Source organism: Sardina pilchardus, chromosome 2, assembly GCF_963854185.1.
Source record: "Sardina pilchardus chromosome 2, fSarPil1.1, whole genome shotgun sequence".
In the NCBI taxonomy this organism is placed as follows: domain Eukaryota; kingdom Metazoa; phylum Chordata; class Actinopteri; order Clupeiformes; family Clupeidae; genus Sardina; species Sardina pilchardus.
Genome location: NC_084995.1, coordinates 40,772,081 through 40,790,222, shown reverse-complemented (window position 1 = coordinate 40,790,222; position 18,142 = coordinate 40,772,081). Strand labels below are relative to the sequence as shown.

At 41.8% G+C, this 18,142-nt stretch overlaps 2 protein-coding genes across 4 annotated transcripts; one reads left to right on the top strand and one right to left on the bottom strand.

Moving 5' to 3' along the window:
- The first annotated feature begins 2,232 nt into the window (after positions 1-2,232).
- On the top strand, positions 2,233-4,324 carry wu:fc46h12 (uncharacterized protein LOC568958 homolog). Of its 3 annotated transcripts, none has more exons than XM_062530494.1 (5): positions 2,233-2,361; positions 2,516-2,624; positions 3,359-3,478; positions 3,870-3,948; positions 4,079-4,324. In XM_062530494.1, coding segments are annotated over exons 1-5 (402 nt in total). In that variant the 5' UTR covers positions 2,233-2,359; the 3' UTR covers positions 4,171-4,324. The 3 variants fall into 3 exon arrangements, 2 of the variants coding, with proteins under 2 accessions (XP_062386478.1, XP_062386474.1); XR_009938005.1 differs by having other exon boundaries at positions 2,287-2,373; XM_062530490.1 differs by having other exon boundaries at positions 2,252-2,624.
- A 3,386-nt stretch (positions 4,325-7,710) lies between these two features.
- Positions 7,711-18,133, bottom strand: ccdc39 (coiled-coil domain 39 molecular ruler complex subunit). Its single transcript, XM_062530486.1, has 20 exons — positions 17,835-18,133; positions 17,435-17,554; positions 17,196-17,342; positions 16,885-17,043; positions 16,626-16,718; positions 16,368-16,496; positions 15,162-15,353; positions 14,809-14,912; positions 14,409-14,541; positions 13,986-14,180; positions 13,556-13,720; positions 13,148-13,285; positions 12,377-12,585; positions 11,978-12,095; positions 11,355-11,514; positions 10,914-11,020; positions 10,527-10,667; positions 9,860-10,039; positions 8,488-8,576; positions 7,711-8,078 (listed from the first exon to the last, which is right to left on the bottom strand). The coding sequence occupies exons 1-20, from the start codon at positions 17,922-17,924 to the stop codon at positions 7,907-7,909; spliced, it is 2,841 nt and encodes a 946-aa protein (XP_062386470.1). The 5' UTR covers positions 17,925-18,133; the 3' UTR covers positions 7,711-7,906.
- Positions 18,134-18,142: the final 9 nt, after the last annotated feature.

The following is an 18,142-nucleotide window of genomic DNA, read 5'->3' as shown; positions in this document are numbered from 1 at the left end:
CACTCTCCTTTAATGGAACATTTTTTGGATGGCAAATATGGAAGACAGATCCACAGACAGATCGCCACATAACTCTTTCCAAAGTCTCTTTGCTATATTCTAGTTACATATTTTCAACTTTCTCAACCTTTCTCTTCAGACAATTGTCTAAACAACTACAACTATTCAATACGGATAGATGTGTGACCTTCACCCATTTTATCTCATGGGGTGCCTCTCATTATGCCTCCTCGATCCTCGATGCTCGATCCTCGAGGGGCGTTCTCACTGATCTATAACTAACACTGGATAGACTATCCCATTGTTTCCCCCCATCATGTAGATCAGTGAGGATCGAGGCATCGAGGAGCGAGGGAGGACGTATAAACGCTGCATGAAACGCACCCATGGTATGCTTCACACATTTCCTGTGCAGGATCAGATGAGTGACCTTAACAGTCTGTGCATTTGTCTGTTATAATCACGTGACACTTAAAGTTGACCATTTCATCCTCCGTTTTGTTAGAAGTGATAGATAGATAGATAGATAGATACTTTATTGATCCCCAAGGGGAAATTCAAGATGATGTGTGTGTCCACTCTCAGAAATGAATTGACAAGGCCCATCTCATAAGTGAGGAATAAAAATTGCAATGTCATAATGACTATATCCCTACAGTACCTACAGAATTTTAGAGCAGATACACTACATACATATTTTGCATACATATTAGACTGATGTCTAAATATAACACAGCTCTGTACTATGTATCATCCAGCTTTAAATAGGACTAGTATCAATAAAGAGACACGCTTGATTTAAAAGTGTATGGACTTGCTGACTCAGTGACCCAATTCCTTAAACGGGAGACTGCTTCCCAGAGTGATTCAGCACAGGTCTGGTTTTGGGAGTCTTGAGTGTGTCCTTAATGTACCCTTATACACATTATAGAAGCCTCTTTTTCTAACTGTAAGATATTAATATGATGGTTGAATTGCATAAAAAACCTGAAAGTACATCAAAATAACAGTGGCAGCCAATATGGACTCTGATTTAGCAACAGTCAGCAGCTCTTCCTTGAAAAAGTCACAAACAAAAATTAGTAGGCCTATTAACTGTTTCTTTAGAATGGACATCAACTTGAACTTGTGCATAACTTATAATACTTCCCTGGTGCTTGACAGTATATTTTTTATATTTTGTAAGAATCCAGTCATTTATATTGATTCCCATCCATAAATAATAATTAATTGAATAATTCACTGTTTCTGATGTGATGTACAGTAATCCTGACTACTGGCCGTTCAGCCCTTCCCTTTATAAAGCTCTGGCTTCCTTAATCAATGCCATGCCATGCTGATCCTAACCCACATGACAGCTCAGAGACACAGACATGCATGTTAGCGGCCTGACCCCCAACCCTTTAAAACCACTGTTTTTGAGATGGAGCAGATTCAGATTTCAGAGCGGACTAGCGATACAAGACGCTTGTAAAAATGCAGACGAAGACCTGGTTGGGGGCATCTGTTGCGTTCCTGGGAATCATGATGGTGGTGATGGACCCGATGCAGGCTCAGTGTAAAGTCATATGGTAGGAACCTTGTCTTTTAATAAACAACCCTCTGATGGTGCATGTACATGATTCCTTTCCGGGACATTCTGACTTGATGTGTGACCTGAGATTTGTCTTCAACGGAGAATTTAGTAGAAATGCCTCTTTAAACGCTTGTTAGCCAGATTTGCTTGTCCTCAAAATCAAGAATTTCGTAAAATCGATGTAGCTTATGTTCATTTTAATATGTGTACACATTAAGTTAACAGATACGGTCCCTTTAATATACAATATAATATTCCTTGTATGAAGGGCATTTTTGCATGACAGTTTATGCAAATTCTGTTGGCCTATACCAGTACCACAAACTTATCAGGCCGCTGTTGTGCAGATTCCTATGTTTTTACAGAACTGTTCCTTTTACAGACCTTTCTGTTGTGTAAGTTTAGTGTGAAATATTAAGTCTAACAAATTTTGGTCTAATAATCAAATAATGTATCCTTTAAAATCTGAATAAAACGTTGAGCTCAGTTCATCCAGTCATTATGGAAATAATCATGTTGTTGTCTGTTATAACTTTTTTAGCCCACAACTTGGTTATCCTACTCTGTCTGGCAGCAAAACAGGTCCAAAGGTCACAGCTAGTCCCACGTTATCAGTCTGGATTTTTCATACACATAACACACATATTTGAACAAATTATTTATGGCCTCGTGACTTTCCGGTGAATCAACACAATTATTGACCGATCATCACAAGACTCCCATGGGCCAATGCCCTCTGGATAAATCTTCTGTGCTCCAGGAGAGCTGAGGAAAGCTATTATAATGTAGTCAACATGGTGAACATGCAGCACAATACTGATATTTAACTGGCAACCATTTTACCTTTAGCAAACCAATTGTCATGACTGATGTTTTGCTTTTGGATGAACAATGTTTGGTGTGAAACAGACACTTAATGAGGTATTTGACTGCCTCCAGGCTGTTTGGGACACCCTGCCGAGAGGTATCTTTGACCCTAGTGAGCCAGATTAAAGCCTGGAAGTCTAAGGACAATTGTGAGACTGGTGGTGAGAGGTGCCTGTATGAGGTAAGAATGATGATTTAGTTTTCACACCTATTTTACCCTGTCGTGAAGACACATGTTTAAGGACACAAGAACATGTCTTATTCTGGAGTAAAAACACTTATTTGTAACATTAAATAGCTTTGTAAAATTAAAATCCAGTTTATAACGGTACCTAATCTCTGTTTAGCGTCATGCAATTGGCAGAAATGTTGGCTGCAATGTGGAGTCTTTTTTGGGGGGGGTTTAACCTCCAAAATGTACCCATACCAAAATGTTAATAAATAACAGTTCTGACATAATGTAAATGCCTATGCACTGTGTTGTCCAGAAATTCTCTTAAAATCCACCAATCAGCGTGCAAACCAGTTTGCGCAGGCCCGGCTCTTTTGTAATACCATGTTGTACCACATGAGGCCACTGTTTTACATACAATGGAAGTCAATGGAAGAGTGTTGTGTGGCTGTGTTCAAGATAGCTCAAACCCTACAGTTCAGGGAGATTTCTTTGTGTGAAGTGATCAGACATTTTTGAAGACGTCACAAATAGGTTAATTGTCTTTTCAAAGTTACATTTTTAAAGACAGTGTCATTTTCAAAACAGCATTATTAACGGTTCTTCTATAATGTTCTTCTAACCGGTAACCATTTAGAGAGGAGGCGTTGTAACATTGGAACTGGATATATAACGCTCCTACTCAGAATGAAGCAAAAAGAAAAGCACTCCATTTTTAATCCCTGTCCACATTTGTTACTTAGCTGCAGTTCACTTCTGGATTCTTCATCAAAGCTTTGCACACCTCCCGTCTAAGCCAAAACGTGGAAGAGCTGAGCTTCACCCTTTACCCTTCAGAGACCTCCAGTGCATGCAGAGTTGTGGTAAGAGAAAACAGACAAAGGATGCTCAGATTCATATCAGCCGGGCCCTACATGTTACATACAATACTGTACTTTTGATTTTGGTGTTGAAACATTTTTCATTAAAAAAAGTATTCTGTAAATGTTTACTGAAGTCTCACTTTCGGAGTCATATATTGTCATTTTAAGAGGTGCAAAAGGACTTTCCATTGAGTAAATCAACAGTAGTTTTGAGAAGTGTTAATATCATTATTTAAGCGAATAAACTCAGAAAGTAAACCCATTCAAATTCCATTTATTTGGTGTGTGTGTGTGTTACTGTAATAATTCTCGTGCTAATTGTGTGTGTGCTCTTGTGTAATCATCTTTTGGACTCTCTTTGGACAATCTTTTGGATCTCTTTTTATAACAGGGTGTATCAGTCTCTGAGAACTGGTCCATGCTTGATGATAATGGAACCAACTACTGCACTCTTCACAACCTGATTGATGGTGAGAACACGGTTGTAACATGTTGTCATCCTTTATGATGGTGTTTGCACGCTGTGCTCCATGATTGTTTTGTTTGCCATGTCTATGGAAAACATTGAAAAACAATTGGATCTGTTTCTTCTCTTCACAGGAAGTGGACTGACCCAGGTTGAAGGTTTTAAAGAGTACACTAACGAGTGGATCTGTCTGGAACATTCCACTGCAAACTGCAGCATCTACTAATTAGACATATTCAATAAACATATTGCATGTAAACTAACACATCATACAACTGTATAAACCTTGGTACTATACTTCAATGATCGCAGGTTCTGTTGTGTTATTAATTACTTTTTTGAGTTTATATTTTAGGTTAGCTAACCTAAAGTTCAGGATTCATCCTGACAGAATCATCACACTTTACATAATTTCAGTGTATATTCCAATATAAAATTGTCATAAATAAAAAGAAAGTATTTTTTTAATGATCATGTGAATACAAATTAAACAATCTCCTTTAAGATTTAGATGGCACAATACCGTATAGTTTCTTATGCCTGTCTGAAGAATCAAGGGGAGCAGGTGGTTTGTTCACGCCTTATGGTTTTTAATCAATCCCTTATCTGAGATTCATCTGTAGAGTCTGCATTTTTTATTGACAAAAATGCCCTGCTGGTTGTTTTCCTTTTCATGATGTTCTATGTGGTTTGTATTTTGATATCAAAATTTGCCAACGTCATTTTGTTCAACTTTGCTCATAATGCTCCAGTTCTGTTGGCGGTCAAATGTGTCAAATGAACAATTTCCCTCAAAAATGTTGTCAATTTATTCTGACTCATGATGCTCCATGACTTTGTTAACACAGGGCCTCTGAATTTGGGAGAACACTGGCATATGATATTTCACTCACTAAAGACACAAATGTTCGTTGGATAACAACAGCAACATATTCTCCAGAAAAAAAACAAATGCTGTGAAAGACTGAAACAAAGGAATGGACATAAGCACATGGTCAATCTCCTGAATTACAGCAGCTTAATGACAGTCGCCTAACCACATTACAGATACGTCTAAATTTAATAAATGCCAGTCTTCACCTTGAAACAACACCAAAATAACTTGTGTTGACAATAGGGAAATCTTTATTATTATCAATATTCCAACAACTAGACAGTAAGTAACTCAACAAAATATTTAAAATCAATCAGCAACGCACTCTCTCTCACTCTCAATGGTGATAGAGCAACCTTCAGGATGCAAAGGGTATGAAAACAATGTGTCACCCTTGCATGGCATAAACATGTCTTGTTTCAAGCAACAGCCCATCCCCAGAGGAATATTCATATAACGTCATCTATCTTTCATTGTGCATAGTGTAGTAGGATGTGGAGAACTAGACACGCTTAATGCTCCTCACTGATATTTGGACATCTGTGCCCAGGAGGGCTCCGATCTGAAAATTAAAAAAAAAAAATTGCCATCTTTGTGAATAGCGTCTTTTTTTACTGTCTGGGGCCTATGCTTTTTCTTAGGATTTAGAACTTTATGAGTCTAACGTAATAGTTGTCTACTGAAGCCTAGCTGCAAATCTTAACATGACCTTACCTTGCCCAAAGAGGTTTGCACAGTTGTTGCATTCATAGCTTCATGTGACTGGATAACAACTCTCAGTGCCACGACTACTGGGAGACCTGATGTGGATAGTAGAGGTGATATTTAGCCAACTCCACACTCACACTGCATTCACATTAGATTTAAAAAAAACAAAAAACCCTCTATTGGCTATACAAATATCGCCCAATCAGTGAATAACAGATTGGTAACACAAGTTCACGCCATTATATTCATTATATTGAGTCATCAAGCATAACTGTATGTATGTATGTTTGTATGTACTGTATATGTTGAATGTTGTGTTTGTATTGCTGCTGAAACACTGTAATTTCCCATTGGGGATGAATAAAGTGTCTATCTATCTATCAATATCATAACAGCACTATCAACGAATGGACTTGAATTAAATGAATCAGTCTTTTACCTGTCTCAGGTGTAGGAGACTCATTTGTCAAAGCGGCAGCAGTGATAGGCCAAGTTGTTGAAGCTGTGACAATTTATATTTATGTTAAGTTCATACAGTACCTTGAGACATATAATCATGATATTCTAAGTCATTATAAAGAGTCATTATATCATAATGGCACGATCAACGTAATGGAATTGAATTCAATCAGTCTTTTACCTGTCTCAGGTGTAGGAGACTCAGTTGTCAAAGGAACAGCATCCCAAGTTGCTGGAGCTGTGACAATTTTCACTGAAGTTAAGTTCATACATCATTACAATATTTCAATAAGCCTAGATGGTCACATTATTTTGCTCCTCACCTTGAGTGGACTGCCCAGCAGAGTAACCAAAGAGCCCCACCAAAAGCAGTACACGGATCATTTTTCCTTGAAGCATAACTTCGACGCTAGACTCTGACACAAGAATGTAATTATGCTCCTCTCGGTGATGTATAAGGAAGTGCACCTTTTTATGTCCAAAGGCAACGTCAGCGTAACCCTACACCCTGCATTTAAAGCCATGCTAATAATAAGACAACAAATCTGGTCTCTCCGGTCTTGCCAACAATGACCATGACGGAAACCAGTGTTTCACTTTAACACTTTTTATCAGTCATGCACAGAGCACACTTTTTATCAGTCATGCACAGAGCCCTGTTATTGCAAGATATTTGTATATAGAGAGAATGTGCACTCATTTTAGTAAAATTGTGAGCTCATTTTACTAGATTATGTGCACAATTTAGTATACCGTGTGCTCATTTTACTAAATTGTGCTCTCAATTTAGTGAATCATGCACACATTTGACTATATTGTGCACACAATTTATTACATTGTGCGCTCATTTTACAAAATAAAATGAGAACACAAGCTACTAAAATGAGTGCACTATTTAGTAAAATGAGCACGTGTTCTGGATATTCACCTACAAACATCTTGTAATGACCCCCCCAGGGTTCCATGGTCATGGGTGTTTTGGGCATTATTTCTTTTCAACCAATGAGAATGTCATTCTCTTTTAAGAGCTAGCAGCAGGGTAGCATCCAACAACCCGTTAGTATTTTGACAGTCAGAGTATCTGAAGGAATCTGCTTGCACAATTCCCAGTGGGCCTACTTGCTTTCCTAAAACCTACAGTATGTGTGACTAGCAGAAAACAGAAGTTATTTACTTTCACTATTGACTGACAAGGGGAAAACATAGCCCGAAAAAAAGGAAAACTTACCCAAATAGCCTAATGTTTGCATGACCATAAAAAATCCTACAGATAACTTATTCATCCTGAAAATGAGTGGTTGCCTGCCTCATTGTTGGGCTGCTCATGACCGTGTCTTCACCATATGCTATAGACCATGTTTTTCTTGGTCAGTGGCCTAATGATTTTTAGTAAGATAGCGAATTCTAGATTTGTTTTGTTCGTTCGTTGACACATATGTGAGCGCAATGTTTGATGGAAGTGGACCACATAGCGAAAAATTCATCACTGACTGGGGGCTCATGTGCAAGACCACACCTTATGTTGCTAATTACCATGCCCCTGGGCACAGGGTTATAATAAAAGTAAAACAAATCTGCCACTAACTGGGTGTAAAATAAAAATATTAAGCTTTGCGTTGCTCTTTGTGCGACCCTGCGTCGGGTGCATGATAGGGCCCTCAATCCCTTTTATTTTCACTGATTTCTTCATGGATATACTGTAGAAGACAGTCAAAACAACATAGCTTCACCGACATAAGAACAATGTATTTATTCAAGTAATTTCATTCAAATAATCTTAAACAATCGGCTTTATTTGGTTCTATATAAAACATACACTCCTTGTATAGGCTGAATTCATGTGGTGAATTTTATGAATAATGTATGAATAATGAATAATGTTTGTAAAAGGCAGTGTTACATGGGCTGAAGGTTTGCCTATCTAAGGGCTCTTGCGCTGTGCAGTCCTGACACTGCCGCTGCTGCCGCTGCTGGATGGTCGGGAACTCTGTGGGGACGTTGTGCACAGACCCAGGCCCAGCTCCAGGGTCTTGACTGGGGGAGACTGCAGAGCTGAGCCCCGGGGGCTACTGCTGGCGGAGGAGCCTGAGGACCTGAGGAGCAGAGGGGTGGAGAACATTAACCCAAAACAAACTCTTTAAAATAAATATGGCTTCTGCTGCTGCATTTGCCAGGGGGAAGCATACTTTAGGCAGCACATCCAATTAGTGTAGAAGATGACAGACATAGGAGACCATGTCTAAGGCCTTGCACTCTGTACTAATACTGTAATATATGCTAGCATCACACCTATTGTATGCTGTTTCACACATGTATTATGAATTATGTACATTTTGGGCATAAAAGTGCTGTTTGCTTTAATTGGTCTTAGATGTACTGCTTATGCTGCTCTACTTCTGACAGAGAGAGACAAGGTTGGTGAGTGTGTTTGGCACGGTAAGGGGATTTGCAAGCCTTTGATTCTGAGGAAGGGAAGGAGGGAGCGAAGGCCAGAGATGTTACCTGAGGGAGGCAGAGCTGCGAGCGGAGCTGGCCTTGGAGCCCTGTCGGCTGCCTGGAGCAGATCCAGGGGACGGCAGGAGCAGATCGGCCTGCAAATTAAGACATGCCATTCAAGATCAGCCTTAGACGGTCTGCACCCAGACTGTACAAATAAGGTCTCCACTAAACACTAATACTGCAGCCGGCACATGCACTACCAGACAACTGGCTACAACAAGGAGGAGTTGGAACCCAAACCCCTTATTAAAGCGTAAGTTTGGCGGAAAATGAAAATAAAGCTATTTTCTGAATGAAAATACATCAACTAAGCCGTGGAGGAAGTAATTTTCGCTCATCACGCAGTACAGAGCTAGCACTGGCAGGAGCTACAGCCCAAAATCGCAAACAGTGGGTTAGCATGGGGCTTTCAGCCATGCGCTTTCAAAATCGCATTTTTAAACCACTAACATTGCTCAAAACAGCGGCAAACCTCGTCAGCAGCTTGCTCTAGGTGTCTACACATAAAACGACGCACCAATCAGTCTGTAAACTTTGGAATAGTCTGTATACACGTAGAATCAGTTCGAGACCGCAACCCAATCTGAAGCACAGAAATGTCACGCGAGATCTCACACGCGTCTTCTTTTATAAACGTCGGGTTCGTGAGCCAAGTTGTTGGTGGTTCGTTTTATGTGTAGACACCTAGAGCAAGCTTCTGACGAGGTTTGCCGCTGTTTTGAGCAATGTTAGTGGTTTAAAAATGCGATTTTGGAATAGCTCCCGTGCTTCCGTGTGAATAACTCCCGTGCTTCCGTGTGAATCTCGGGTGGCATTTCTGTGGTTCAGATTGGGTTGCGGTCTCGAACTGATTCTACGTGTATACAGACTATTCCCAAGTTTACAGACTGATTGGTGCTTCGTTTTATGTGTCGACACCTAGAGCAAGCTGCTGACGAGGTTTGCCGCTGTTTTGAGCAATGTTAGTGGTTTAAAAATGCGATTTTGAAAGCGCATGGCTGAAAGCCCCATGCTAACCCACTGTTTGCGATTTTGGGCTGTAGCTCCTGCCAGTGCTAGCTCTGTACTGCGTGATGAGCGAAAATTACTTCCTCCACGGCTTAGTTGATGTATTTTCATTCAGAAAATAGCTTTATTTTCATTTTCCGCCAAACTTACGCTTTAAGGCCTATCTGGGTTTTTGGTTTTTGAAATATGGCAGATCTTGTTGAGGTGAGCACCTTGTATTTATATACACTGAAACTCTGCATGAGGTCTTATGGAGCTAAGTTTGAGGAAACTTACTTTAATAAAAACTCAACAAATGACTGAATATCTGTTTGTGATTCATACTCTGTATCCTGATATGACAGAGCCGCATGCCATCACAAGATACCTGAGTGAAGTACATCACTAGAGCTGATTCCAGATCAGGACTGCCATCCATGGCCTCCAGGAGCATGTGGTTGACCTTCTTGTTCAGGTCCTTAAGCTCTCGGAGCTGGACGTCCCGTTCTTCAAACGTCTTCTCCGTGGTCTGCTTGGTCGAGCGGATCTCTTTTCTGAGCTTTGTACACTATTGCAGGCAAAAAGGTTTTGGTGTTTATTCACCATGACTCTCTAAAGAACCTATGCCTCCATTGCCTGTGCCTGTTGAGGTGTCCACGACCATGGCAACCTTGACAGGGACAACACGGAGGCGGACATTGTGCAGACTTTTGCCCATCAACATCCCCGTCTACACTTTGCGTATCACATTGCACTTTTCTGCTTTTTTTGCACTTCTGGTTAGACACAAGCTGCATTTTGTTGTCTTTGTACTTGTACTCTGAACAATGACAAAGTTTAATCTAATCTAAACCTGCAAACAACGCAGACTGCTGATAGCATTCTAAATAAAAATACAGTTTTGAACTGAAATTATGTGACCAGAAGGAAGATGAAATACTATACTTAGGAGTCTGTATTGGGCATTGTATTACTAACCCGCTTTTGAATTCAGCACATTGTATCTAGTCAGACCCCTCATTCTGAACGTTGACGCCCCGTGTGATGAGTCCTACCTGTTTGTTGACCCGATCCAGTTTCTCTTTCTGAGAGGTCAGTTCCTTGTTCAGAGACAGGATGCGGGACTGAGTCTCCTCTGTCTTCCCACTCTGCTCCGTCTCCTCTTGCAGAAGAATCTCAAGGGTATTGTTCATGCTCTGTTGAGTACATGGATAACATCACAGGTTTAATGCTGCCATGAATTGACAGTTGAATATTTTCAGGTTTGGTTCTTACAGTAAGGAACGGCAGAAATGAGGCAAGCCAGATTTATTTAATTTTTTGTAATTCAACGTTTTTTACAAACAAGTAGATACAAGACGATCAAAAATATATTATCAAACAGCAGAAAAATAAGAGATTGGATAGAACATTAAAAAGGAAGCTAGACATAAGCAAACTACCTGAATGTCCTCCTGGAGTTCTTTAATTTGGCATCTCTTTAATCTGTACTTGTCCTCAGCTGCTCTTTTTTCTCCTTCTAGCTTCAGTTTCTCTTGGTACTCCTCACCTGCTTGCGCGCACACGCACACACACACACACACACACACACACACACACACACACACACACACACACACACAATAAAACATATGTGTTTGCTTAAATGACTTATCTGAATCTGTTTCAAATTAATGATCAATCACCCACATAAGCATTCAATGTGTCCCAGATGTTTTCTATCCCCCTGCTTTTCATCTCTTACTGTATGCTAACTAGGGACTTGTGTTCATTCCTTCAAAGGTATGTCTCTTGTGTTTCTAGCTCAGCATTAACATGTGATCCAAACCCAAACAAACAGCTGCCCCAATACAGCCGAGGCCTGCAGCAGCCCTCATACGTACTGGACTCGGTGACCCTGTTGAAGGACTTGCGGTACGTGTGATTGCGGCTGTTCACCACATGGAGGGTGTTCTCCAGAGCGAGGATCTCTTTCTCAGCTTTGCGAATTTTGGCATCGAGGGTGTCACCTTGGCGCTGAAGCTCCTCTTTTTCTTGGGCTGCCTATATGCGTGTAAACACAGCGGCACAATGTACTACAGGAATTTTCATTCCAAAATAAAATAATACCAGTTCCTCCATTTAAAGGGACACTTCACCGATTAGCATTAAGCTTTATATCTTTAGAAAACCAGTCATGTTTTTGAATGATCGTGCATCATTCCCTCAGTTTGCCTTGAGATGGGAGAAATACGAATTTCAATGTTGGACTTCCTGCTTTCAATGATGTAAAAATCATCATTTTAAAAATCATAATTTCTTTCATTCATCATCAGCACTTTCTTTGTACCTGCTTTGACCCATTTCAATGGCATTCAAATGTTGTGCATTTTTGCATTTTCTTTTCCCGTTTTACCAGTACACGGAATAGTTGCCAGTTCATCAGTTTAAGGCATACATGGGCAACACCCTGACCGGCCCGCGTAAGGTCCGTGAAAACTTTAAGGAAATGGAAAGTCCCTCGCACCTTTATGACGTAGAAGGCCTGAGACTTCTCCTCTTCCTCCTCCGGGCCTTGCATGGTTAAGATCTCATATCTTTTCCTCATCTTGTCAATTTTGGACATCCTCTCGTGCACTTCAGCACTAACACAGGGACACACACACATACGGTGCACATTGAGACCCCACTAAAAGGCTCGGCTCTAAAATAGCCAAGGAACCATCTCATAAAATAGATCTATCTATCAACTAAATGGCCATGCACGGTCCCACAACATCAAAAAAGTTTCTAAAACACACATTTGCATATGTCAATTAATTCATATACTTCTTTAGACCTTCTGTTATGAATGTGATCCAAGATATAATCAAGAACTAATCCTCCACAGCTCCAAAATGAGCTGTGCTTTTCCGCCCCTGAGTACCTCAGAGCCTGGCGCTCCTGGTCCGTGATCCTGAACTGCTTGGTGAGCATCTCGCCGTGGACCCTGATCTCCTCCTCGCGCTCGCTCATGGCCGTCTGCAGCTGGAGCCGGCGCTTCTCCAGGGACAGCACCCCGTCGGCCTTGTCGTACAGCAGGTCCCTCAGCCGCTTGATCTCCAGCTTCAGGATGTTGTCCTCCACCATGGTGTCCTGGGAGAGAACGGCAGAGCAGACAGAGACAGATAACAGGGTGGAGAAAGTCAGGTTTAGGGTACTTGGGTTCCCGCAAACTCGATTGTACGATTATGCCGATTTTACGTCGGGAAATTACTCAAATTTTCATTTAAATTTTACATATGTTGATTTATGTAAGCTGCATTTATGTGAGTGATAGATGCATGGGTCTTTTTAATCCATTTAATCTATGCTTTCATTGTACGTGTAATGCAATGACAATTCAGTGATCTATCTTTCTAAAAAAAAGAGGAATAGAAAATAGATCCTTTTTTGCTTTGTTCAGTCCAGTCCTGACTCCTGCACAATGTCTCTATTATGGTACAGTAAGTTCCTCTGTCTTTTCAGAAGATGTAAATGCCATAATGTGTCTTTTTTCTTCTTTTTACACTAATATGCTGCTAGCAATGTAATCAGACAAATGTAGTCTGCTGTAGTGATGACCGATTATATAATAATAAGATGCTGAAGTGTCGACAACTTTATGATCCCCTCCCTTTCAGACTTGCTGCTAAAACTGTTGGAGGTTCAGGCATACCTGCTTCTTGAGTCGGAGTTTCTTGAGCTCTTTGTCTGAAGTGTCGTTGAACAGATTGAGCTCCTCGATCTTGGTGGTCAGGTTTCGCTTCTCCGCACCCGTCTTCTCCATTTCCTTCCTCACACAGCGGATGTCGTCCTGTACAAATGCACAGACACATTAACATGCCATAGTACCATCTCTGCCTCTGACCTACCTGTCCCTCAAAGTAGCACATTCCACCTGCCACTTATTTTAGTAGTGTCTGGAAAGGTGAGCAGTGCTTCATGAGTAAGTTGATAAAATGATTACCCTAATACTCATTGTCCTCTGAATGCAAAAACAAATGTGGCATGCACGTATGCAGACACACACACACACACACACACACACACACACACTCTTTCTTTCTCTCTCTCGCGGTCAGACCTGGAGCTTCTTGAGCTGTGTGGTGAGCATGGTGGTGGTCTTCCTCCTCTCCTCCAGCGTGGCGCTCAGTTCCTCCACCCTCTTCTCCAGGTCCTGTTTCTCCTCCGTGTTCACCTCCCCCTGTAGACGGGACATCTTCCTCTCCAGCAGCTGGATCTGGAAGTCCTGTGGAGGAGGCAGGGACGGCAACAGCGAAAGCGGTCAGCACTGCCCACTCAAAGCCATACATTGGTGGTCGCGCAGAATCATTTCAGTCATCACCACACACCATTGCCATGGTAAGATGTTCAGGACTTGTTGACAGAGAAATCGAAATATTTTCTCATTTTCATTGGATTATTTACAGAGATTACATCAATAACCTCGAAATTTAAGTATCCTTCTGCATTCCCAAAGGGGTGCGTTGCCCCAGGGCTTGGTGTGGGCTTACCTGGCTGTATATGATCTCTTGCTGCTTGAGAGTGTTCTGGTCCACCTTGCGAATCCTGCTGTCCAAGTTAGAGATGGCGGCTTTGCTGCCAGACACCTCGCTGACAGAGTCCTTCTCCTTCAGGCGCAGGGCCTGGAGCTCCTGGTTTTTGCGGAACACCGCCTCCCTCTGGCGATGCAGCAGCAAGTCCACCTCCTGCACAAGAGTAGAACCACGGCAATTCACCACCAGAACTATGCGAGCAAGGGCAGGCAAGGGCACACATATTGATGTGTACAAACAGACCCAAACAAACACCAAACCCAATGAAACACTGCTATGTTTGCACTGTGCTATTCACTAGGTGACAATTCCATTGGTCAACAAAGCTGTCTCCCCCTGATGGTAAGGTGGCTTAGTGCAATGATGATCCTCGGCACCAACCTTGATGTTCTGCTCCTCCTCCTTCAGAAGTTGCTCCATCTGGGCAGCCCGTTCCTCCACACTCATGGTGGCCTCATTCACAGAGGCCAGCTTCTCCTCCAGGGCTGCGTTATGGAGCTTGGCATCCTTCACTCTAGAGCAAAGGCACTTTCAAGTGTTAAACTAGATCATTTCAACCATCATTACATTTCGGAGATGGGTTTTCCTTGGATATTCAATAAATCATTAAAAAAAAACAATTATATGAAATTATAGCCATACAACTGAACAATTACTCACAATTACATTATGAAATACTGTATACTGATAGAGTAGTACTGTTGTTGTACCATTGTCTAATGGCAGAATTTGATGACTACAATCCACTGATACTAAAGAGATGTGAGACTCTGTTGCTTACTTGGTGGATTTGTCCTGGATGTCCTTTTTCATGCTGGCTATTTGAGCTCTAACATTCTCCACATCTGACGCAGCTCGGTCAACAATACCCTTCAGACTCTCCAACTGTTGATAAGACAAACTGATAAAGATCACACTACAAATACACAGTGAATTGTGGAATGTCATGGTGGAATACCTATGGCTCTAGCTGATGATAGTAAATGGAAACGTACATTTACTTATAAGGAGTATACCTGTATCTGAGTGTGTATGTGGCTGTATCTTTGTGGAACTGTGTGTCTAATGTATGCATTTTCGTATGAGATACGTGTACAGTATGTGTGCATCATGTAACCACTGGTAAAGCCACACCTCGTCACGCAGCCGTGTGTGGTTCTCCTCCTGCTCCTGAAAATGCTGCCTGAGTTTGGCCGCCTGCCTCTCAGCCGCGCCGATCTTCTTCTCATACTCCTTATTGTTCTCCACCTCGCTCTCCAGAAAGGCTGTCTTCTCTTTGATCAAAGAGTGCCTCTCTCGGATTTCCTGGTTAACTTTGGTGATCATCTGTCAAGACGGCAGGTATCGCTCAACTCCAGAACTCAACACGTGACTAATGGCAATGACAGAGACCAGTCATGTTGAAGTACTAAACTAATCACTAAACTAATCACTAAAACTTGACCCTTTATGCTTTAAAATGTTAACCTAACTGGTTAGATATCTAAATATTTCAGTAATCCTTCCTTAATCTTTAGAATTTTTGCTAAAGGCCTTCAAAGTTCCAGGAAAGACTGGAAATTGCGGCTCACTACTCCTATGAACTAGCCTGGCAAGCCAAACTACACAGAAATGTATAGTCTGGGGTCGGACCATTCACAGAGTTGAAGCCTGTGGGTGGGATGAACAGTTGTCTTTCAAACTGCCTCTGCACGTAATAGGCCAGCATTTGTGACCAATCGTAGCCGGTCGGGAAAACGGCAACAGGGCTGCCAAGTTTCAGAAAATTGCAAGCGACAGTGAGATGCGTTCGTCGAAATTTTTTTTGACTGTCTATCACACTCAAAGCGTGACACTTGGCAGCTCCGATTAGAGTCGCTTTTTCAAGAGTGAACTTGCCAAGACAGAGGCAAATAGATGTTACACAGCTCTGCAACAATGATAGACGTAGCAGCCTAAATGTTAACTTGGAAACTCAAAGAGAAACAGCGAATTAACAGTGAAGAAAATCTAGCAAGCAGGAGAACGTTTTAAATCTAATTATCGGAGTCGGCGCTGTTGTGTGTGAAAGATAAGTTAGATGCCAAGACCCGCCTTACGTTGCTTCTGATTTGTTTATTGCGTGATGCCTTCGGGCTCAAGGACTCCGTACACAGATAGAGCGTTCTGATTGGCTAGGCTGAACTCGAGCCTGGCGCAGGCTTGTCCTCAACGGTGCGACCCTAGACCATCCCGCTAGGCAAAAATATTTTTGGCCGCTAGGGTGCGTCTAGATTTCTAGGCTACCTATGAACACCATTCACACTATGAAATGCTGCAACTGTTGCTGTGTTTGAGTCTACAGTGCCATCTGCTGGTTACCGCTGCGCAGTCCTGCATCTCCTGATCCCTTCTCTTCATTTGTTCGATGGTGCTCTCCCACTGGCAGATCAGCTCCTGCCTCTCAGCATGGATCTGGCGGAAGTTCTCAGCAGTTTTGTCCAGTCCAATCTGTTTCACAACCGCAGATCATCAGTTCTCTCACAAACAACATCTAGCCACCCTTGCAATGGGTATGTACTGACATAGAATGTATGTGACAAGAAATAAAGTGAGAGAGAAAAAAGATCATTTCCTAACTTGTGCTGTTATTGTTTCAGTCAGCTCATTGTCAAGGGCCTTTCTTTTCTGGTTGGCTTGAAGGTTCAACTTTTCAATGTTTAGTGTCAGCTCCTGTTGAAATGGAAAAACAAGGACAGCATTTTTCTTTAGTTACCGCCCCCCACCCCACCAAAAAAAAACAAAACATGTATACCCACCAACTCACATACTTCAGCAGCTTCAGAACAAAGCTCTCATTTCATGCTTGGTGGTGCAGTAGCACACCTGCTCAACTCACTTTAATTCGGCTCTCGTCCTGCTGGGCATATTTAAGAATGGCTATGGTGTCTTCATCCTTTTGAGCGGACTCCTCCAGCCAGGCATCCAGAGACTTCTGGTCCCAGTTCAGGCGGTTGCTCAGCTCCTCCAGTGTTTGAGTGGTCTTGAATATGCTGTTCTAGTGTGTGGAGAGGATGCATGAGAAAGCTGTTTACATTGTGCACTTAAAGGTTATGCAAGAACTATGACAACATAGTGTTGGCTGTAGGATGGCTAAAGACACAATGGACAATGAGGAAAAATATTGAAGCTGATGAAGTTTGGAGTAACCTCTTGAGCCGTGTGCTTCTCCCTTAATGAGCCAAGCTCTTTCTCTAGCTGTGCAATCTCCTGTTGCAGGCGGCCCATCTCTCTCTCTGCCAGGGCTTTAAAATGCTTCTCTGTGTCAGTCTCTTTCTCCCTGGCTTTGCACAGTGCCTGTAAACACAACAGTCATCATCACTGGTGAGAAGAGCCTATCTTGGGGAAAGGGCAGGGTGAGTTAATGGTGGTGAGTGACATAACGTTACCTGAGTGTGTGACAACTCTTGTTTGACATTTTTCAGATGTTCAGTCATGGCGTTAATCCTGTCCTTATATTCGGCCAGTTTATTTTCTAGGACTGTCTTGTCCCTTTGTTTCCTTTGAAGCTGTATGAGCAGAAATATTTGCAAAGGAGCCATAGTTTAGCCACAAATTAACGTTAACAAGACACGTAAAATTAGTAGTTTTGCAGCTAGGTCAAGTAACGTTCACGTTAAGCCCATATCAACAGCGATGTAAGGTCTCTGATATCGATAGGACAGTAGCAATACCACCAGATAACGTTAACAGTTAACTTATTTGATCTAGCTGCCTTTTATCTAAGTAACGTTCGTGTTATGTTGAATAGACCTTAAAACTTGATGTTTACGTTGAAGCGATACTCACCTCATCCTCCAAGGCTTTGTTTTCTGCATTTGCAACGGGAATGGCAAAGCCTTCATCCCAGCCAACCTCGGATAAAAGCGCGTCAGACATTTTTCTACCGAGATTACCTTTTCAGATTTTAAGATATTAGTACAAACACTTGTTGATAGATAAGACTAGTTAAGTGAACTACGATAGAAATGCAAGTTGAAAACCTGAATGTATTCGGCTAATGTTAACTAGCGTGTGGTCTTCGCCGATTTGTTGTCAGCTCCATAGCAACCGTTGTCAGCTGCGCTGTCAAAGATATTCCACTATCCCTTTGCAGG

Bases quoted from the DNA above. Each gene is read 5' to 3' on its own strand.
- wu:fc46h12 (XM_062530490.1), top strand. From the start codon at position 2,493: ATGAGGTATTTGACTGCCTCCAGGCTGTTTGGGACACCCTGCCGAGAG. The intron at 3,479-3,869 runs GTAAGAGAAAAC...TTTTTATAACAG, and splicing joins CCAGTGCATGCAGAGTTGTG to GGTGTATCAGTCTCTGAGAA. The intron at 3,949-4,078 runs GTGAGAACACGG...TTCTCTTCACAG, and splicing joins TCTTCACAACCTGATTGATG to GAAGTGGACTGACCCAGGTT.
- ccdc39 (XM_062530486.1), bottom strand. From the start codon at position 17,924: ATGTCTGACGCGCTTTTATCCGAGGTTGGCTGGGATGAAGGCTTTGCC. The intron at 16,719-16,884 runs GTGAGTTGAGCA...CCATTTCAACAG, and splicing joins AGGACGAGAGCCGAATTAAA to GAGCTGACACTAAACATTGA. The intron at 12,096-12,376 runs GTACTCAGGGGC...TCCCTGTGTTAG, and splicing joins CAGGAGCGCCAGGCTCTGAG to TGCTGAAGTGCACGAGAGGA.